We start from the raw sequence: 5,684 nt of genomic DNA, 5'->3' as shown, positions 1-5,684 counted from the left end.
AATAAAAATAACTACCTCAAAATTAACAGGTCAGGGAAGATAATTTGTCATAATCACTCTCAAAATAAGACATATTTGTATATCTAATGACAACTAAAAACATACCTATAATTGACTTCCAATAAGGCATGTGAGTGCTATCAACACAAGGTTATTAAGCAGTTACCAAAATCGTATTATGGTTGAAAATAACTGAAACCATATAGTAAATGATAGTAAAATAAAAATGGTAGTTCAATTCTGTTTTTAGCACTACATACTATAAACCCATATAGTAAATGGTAATAAAATAAAAAATAATGCAATGTCTTGCATTTGATGTTTAGCAATCACTTTTCTTTTTGTGTACTACATACTATAAACCCATTCTCGTCTTCAGTGATTACTACACAAGAACGTTCCTCCTTATTACTTGATGTCACCTTCCTCTTGTTGCTTGATCTCACCAAATGGTCTTCAATGTTATTTTCCCATATATTTGTATCAACGGGAACAATTGTGGATGGAAAATATGAACTGCTAGCAAAGCCAAAATCACTTTTGTATATTGTCTTTAAAGTAACATCCTTATGCATATCATGAGCCTTTCTATATTCTCTACTTTGGAGAAACTTTGTTGCCTCTTTAAGCACAGGGTGCTCTTCTATGCTACCCAACGTAGGTAAGTAGATGTTTTCACAATAAACATTAGCCCTTTGCCACACATTTGGGCCACCAAGCCATGTAATCTCAAATGTGCACATACACTTCTCTTGGCCATGTATAGTAATATGATTGCTTTGAAAAACCTGCACCCAAATGCCTCTTGTTACATATACTCAATTATCATTAATTTGAAAAACATAAAATAGATCTTAATATAAATATTTATGTATATTAAATTAGCTATAATATTTTATAATTGCATTATCAAATGGTATAATATATCTTAGCAAAATAATACAACACTAATAGGGTAGGATAGGATTTAATACATGAAAGGATAATATGAGATATGAAAATTATAATTATAATTATAATTATTTTAAGGGAAAAATATAATCAGTGTTTTTTTCATTAACTAAGTTAGATATTAAAAAAAAAAACAAACTTAACTTTCTAAGATGAATTTGACTCCAATTTAACACACACACATATATATTTTCATGGGGTCTTGGATAGATGGTGAGTGCTTTGTTAAGGCACTCCTTGATGTGAAGTCACAAGTTCAATTCCTTGCCTTAATAGGGGTGATATATTGGACATGATAATGAAAAGCACTAACTTTGAATCTATGCCAATGTGAAGTTCAATTCCTTGCCCTAATGTGAAGTCACTAGTTCAATTCCTTGCCCTAATCTAACTAGTTCAATTCCTTGCCCTAATGTGAAGTCACTAGTTCAATTCCTTATCCTTGAAATTGAAAATGAAAAGCACTAACTTTGAATCTATGCCCATGTAGATATGCGATAATTATATTTAGAAAAGAAAAAACCGACCTTTTCGATGCAAGCGTCGTAATACTTATACAGACTGCTGTTAGGAACGTGGCCTCCATGGTCAGCTGGTGGTAAATAAGACGCCATCACAAACGTCATTGGTACCATCTTCCGGCACTCTTCATCTTTTAGCTGCGTGGATGGAACACGGAATTTGAGATATAAATCTTCCGCATTTTTTAACTTTCCCAAGTCAAATTCCTCCTCTCGTTCCTCTGCTAATCTTTCATAACTAACAGTAAGTTTTCCATCACTTAAACTGATGGAAACAATATACCATCCATCGTCCCCATTGTCGGGCTTGTATTCAAGAAGACTACTCTTTTGAGTACTGCAGACAATATACCCATTTTCATCTGTAATAATTGATAAGCCCTTATTCGGTCTCACTAAATGATTTTCAAATGATTTTTTTGACACCTTTGTCATTTCAGGAACACTCACAGATGTCATTGCCATTGAAGGAGCTTTGAAAGTGTCCTTATCAATGGAGGTATATTTTTTACCGTTAACGAATTTTGCTGCTTCCCGAAGAACACAGTGCTTTTCAAGACTACGAAATCCAAGTAAGTAAATGCTTTTACACTGAACAGTCGCTGTTTGACCCACTTCAGGACCAGCTAGCCATATAATCTTAAATGCGCATAAACACTTCTCTTTACCACCTGCGTTAATATGCTCAACTCTTGAAATCTGCATTCAAATATCTATAATTAATCTAAAATATTTATAATTAATCTATTATAACTGTAAATTAAATTGGAAAAAAATCACATGATATATTTTGATAGGATAGCAAATTTTTTTTTTTTTTTTAATTATGACTTTATTTTTCATGCAAATAATTAATCAATTTAATTATTTTTAAATAATCAAAATATTTTATTTCATTTTTTTTTTTCAAATACACTATACATATTTTCATTTTTATTTAAAAATTTAGTTTCTTTTGGACTAGGGAGAAGAACAATCAACTTACTTAGATGTTCTTATTGGGATCATGGGAGCCTGTTTGGGATTGTGGGAGGTCTCATTGGGATTGTGGGAAGCTTGGTCCAGCCTCATTGGGATTGTGGGAGGCTTAGTCCAGTCTGGACACCTTTTGGGTTAGTTTAATTTCAGTGTAGCCGCTTAGGGTTTGTTTAATTCCCGTGTTGAAGACGAGAAATGTCATTTTTAGTTTCCTGTGTGGTTTTGGGTGTTTAATCTGTTGAATATACAAGCTTCTTGGGATAGGACAGACACAGGGGAATGTTTAATGCAATGGTTTGTGCAGTATAAGACACACTGGGTACTACCTTTCTAAGTCCTATGGGGATTATGAAGAGCCAGGAATGCCAACATATCTGAGCAAGAAAAGCAGGAAATGAGGAGAACATGCTTAAAGATATCATCCTTCTTTATGAAATTGGTCTTCATGAGGAAATGATTACAAAAAACAATAGACGGCCAAAGGATATTTGGGTTTTTTATGCATTGGGTTTTTAGGATGAGGCTTCATCATTCAAATCATGTGGTAGAACATGCTTAAAAATATCATCTTTATATAACAAAAAGCAATAGATGCCTAAAGGATATCTGGCCCTTTTATCCATTGGGTTTTTACAATGGGGCCCATGTGGTAGAACATGCTTAAAAATATCATCCTTTTTATGAAATTGGTCTTCATGAGGAAAATATAACAAAAAGCAATAGATGCCTAAAGGATATCTGGCCCTGTTATCCATTGGGTTTTTACAATGGAGCTCATCATTTGAGTCATGTGGTAGTGGGATGACCATTTATTTGGGATTTGGAGATTTCTATGGTTTCTATTGGTTTAGCCACAAAGACATAAACACCAGAGTGAAGCTTCTTGCTTTGTGGGGAGTCTTTTATTGCTCCAAATGGTTTGGCATTGAGGAAATAGATGTCTTTGGAAACTTCAAAGTGGTTGTAAAGTGAATTGATATGAGATATATGTTAGAGACTTCTGAAGTTACAAACTAGAAAGAAAAGATCAAGATTTCAGAAGGGTCACCATTTCCCATCTTTATAGAGACCAAAATAGTAAGCGGATAAATTGTCAAAAGATAAATGCAGCTCAGAGCTAAGGCAGATTAGATATTTTGTTTTCGAAAATGGTTGTTTTCAGTGGTCTGGACACATCATGTTATGAAGCCAGGATATAAGTAACAAGTTTTTGTAACTACATTGAATCAACATGGTGAAAAGATGAGAAAACTCACGTATATGAATAAAAAAAATTATAACAAAAAGAGGTTTTTTTTTCTTTAAAAAAAAACTAGATAGCAATCTGACCTCCTCAATGCGAGCATCGAAATATCTGTACCCAGCTGTATTAGGAATGTTAACAGCTTCTTTTAGGGGGCGTCCTTGGTAAGCCGGTGGCGGGTAAGCGACCAATACAGGCCACAGTGGCATCACTTTCTCGCACTCTTCATCTTTAAGCTGCGTAGAGGGGCGGCGAAACTTTGCATGCAAATTCTCCGCAGTTTCGAACTCTGCCAAATCCAACACTTCGTCTCGTTGCCCTGGTGATGTTTCATAATGGATCACCAGTTTGCCATTGTGCAGACCGATGGAAACAATATACCATCCCTCGTCGCCGTTGCCACGTTTGTACTCAAGAAGATCCCTCCTCTGAATCGCAATGCTGCTGCTACCACCCATGTTACTCATCTCCATGATGAAGGTGAAAGGCAATGGTACTCACTTTATGATGCGACGCCTGCAGATTCTGATGGGAATAAGATTGATGAGAACAGCTAATACCACCACTTTGTTGGGCTGTATCGTTTGGTCTCGAGGACTTAACATCGATAGCAACTTTCAACGCGTTAATGAGACTCCGGTTGCTGCTAATTTATTTTACTTAAATGGAAATGGTTGACCAATGAGGATAAGTTTAAGACACCATGCAAATGAAGAGGTTTATGATAGTGATACAAACAAAAAGGACACGTGTAGCAACGGGTTTACAAGAACGGTTTACAACTAATAACAAATCACCGGTTTTGGACACCATGCACAGGTTTTTCATGCAAACATGAAAGACACACATCACTGTAACTTAAAAAAGGTGAATAAGGTTAGGACACCACGCAATGTTTAGTCGCAAACAAAAAATACACTCGTAGAAACATGTTGGCAACCATTTAAATTTTAGGGTTCGAATACTGGTAAGTGGGTAAAAAGCATTCCATATAAATAATCACAAATTATTGTAATTTAATTGGTGAGTAGATTGGGTAGTTTAAGTAATAGTAACATTTTTTAATGTATAAATATATTTAATATCTTAAAATTTGATGCATTGAAATTTTGTAAATCAAATAATTTAAATTTATGATTCTTAATTTTTTTTATTATATTTTGGACAAAATTGATCAGAAAATATAGGTGGAAAGGAACTATTTCGTCCATTAATTAGATTACGTGTTCAAATTGATGAGAAAAGATACGTGGAAAGGAACCATTTCCTCGATTAATTAGACTACCTATTAAAATTGATCAGAAAAGATACCTAGAAAGGAACCATTTCATCCATTAATTAGAATACGTGTTAAAATTGTCCATTAATTAGACTACATGTTAAAATTGACCAGAAAAGATACGTGTAAAAGAACCATTTCATCCATTACCAATTCGTCCATTAATTAGACTACGTGTTAAAATTGACCAGAAAAGGTATGTGGAAAGGAACCAATACGTGGAAAAGAACCGTTTCATCCATTAATTAGACTGCAAAAGATACGTGGAAAGGAACCATTTCGTCCATTAATTAGACTGTGTGTTAAAATTGTCCATTAATTAGACTACGTGTTGTGGAAACGTGAAAAGGAACCATTATATGTGGAAAGGAACCATTTCGTCCATTAATTAGACTACGTGTTAAAATTGTCCATTAATTAGACTACGTGTTAAAATTGACCAGAAAAGATAAATACGTGGAAAGGAACCAATACGTGGAAAAGAACCATTTCGTCCATTAACTAGACTATGTGTTAAAATTGAACCATATCGTCCATTAATTAGACTACGTGTTAAAATTGAACCATTTCGTTCATTAATTAGACTACGTGTTAAAATTGACCAGAAAAGATACGTGGAAAGGAACCATTTTGTCCATTAATTAGACTACGTGTTTAGACACAAGGTAGAGGTTTAGGATATTGATGCAAACAAAAAAGTTGGTGTAGTCGC

The 5,684-nt window shown here is 34.3% G+C and overlaps 1 protein-coding gene across 1 annotated transcript; it reads right to left on the bottom strand.

Moving 5' to 3' along the window:
- Window positions 1-256: 256 nt before the first annotated feature.
- Window positions 257-4,277, bottom strand: LOC149245988 (uncharacterized). The gene is made up of 3 exons (XM_089455619.1): window positions 3,780-4,277; window positions 1,479-2,171; window positions 257-788 (listed from the first exon to the last, which is right to left on the bottom strand). The coding sequence occupies exons 1-3, from the start codon at window positions 4,164-4,166 to the stop codon at window positions 330-332; spliced, it is 1,539 nt and encodes a 512-aa protein (XP_089311745.1). The 5' UTR covers window positions 4,167-4,277; the 3' UTR covers window positions 257-329.
- Window positions 4,278-5,684: the final 1,407 nt, after the last annotated feature.

The sequence above is a fragment of the Pinus tabuliformis genome, chromosome 7 (genome assembly GCF_031772625.1).
Source record: "Pinus tabuliformis cultivar Carrire ecotype Pingquan chromosome 7, CPIR1, whole genome shotgun sequence".
NCBI classification, from domain to species: domain Eukaryota; kingdom Viridiplantae; phylum Streptophyta; class Pinopsida; order Pinales; family Pinaceae; genus Pinus; species Pinus tabuliformis.
The sequence above is the reverse complement of the archived record's forward strand: the minus strand, read 5'-3'. Positions and strand labels throughout refer to the sequence as shown.

Excerpts from the sequence above, each read along its gene's own strand:
- LOC149245988 (XM_089455619.1), bottom strand. The coding sequence starts at position 4,166 with ATGGAGATGAGTAACATGGGTGGTAGCAGCAGCATTGCGATTCAGAGG. Across the intron at positions 2,172-3,779 it reads TCGATGCTCGCATTGAGGAG|ATTTCAAGAGTTGAGCATAT; the intron begins GTCAGATTGCTA and ends ATTTGAATGCAG. Across the intron at positions 789-1,478 it reads ACGACGCTTGCATCGAAAAG|GTTTTTCAAAGCAATCATAT; the intron begins GTCGGTTTTTTC and ends ATTTGGGTGCAG.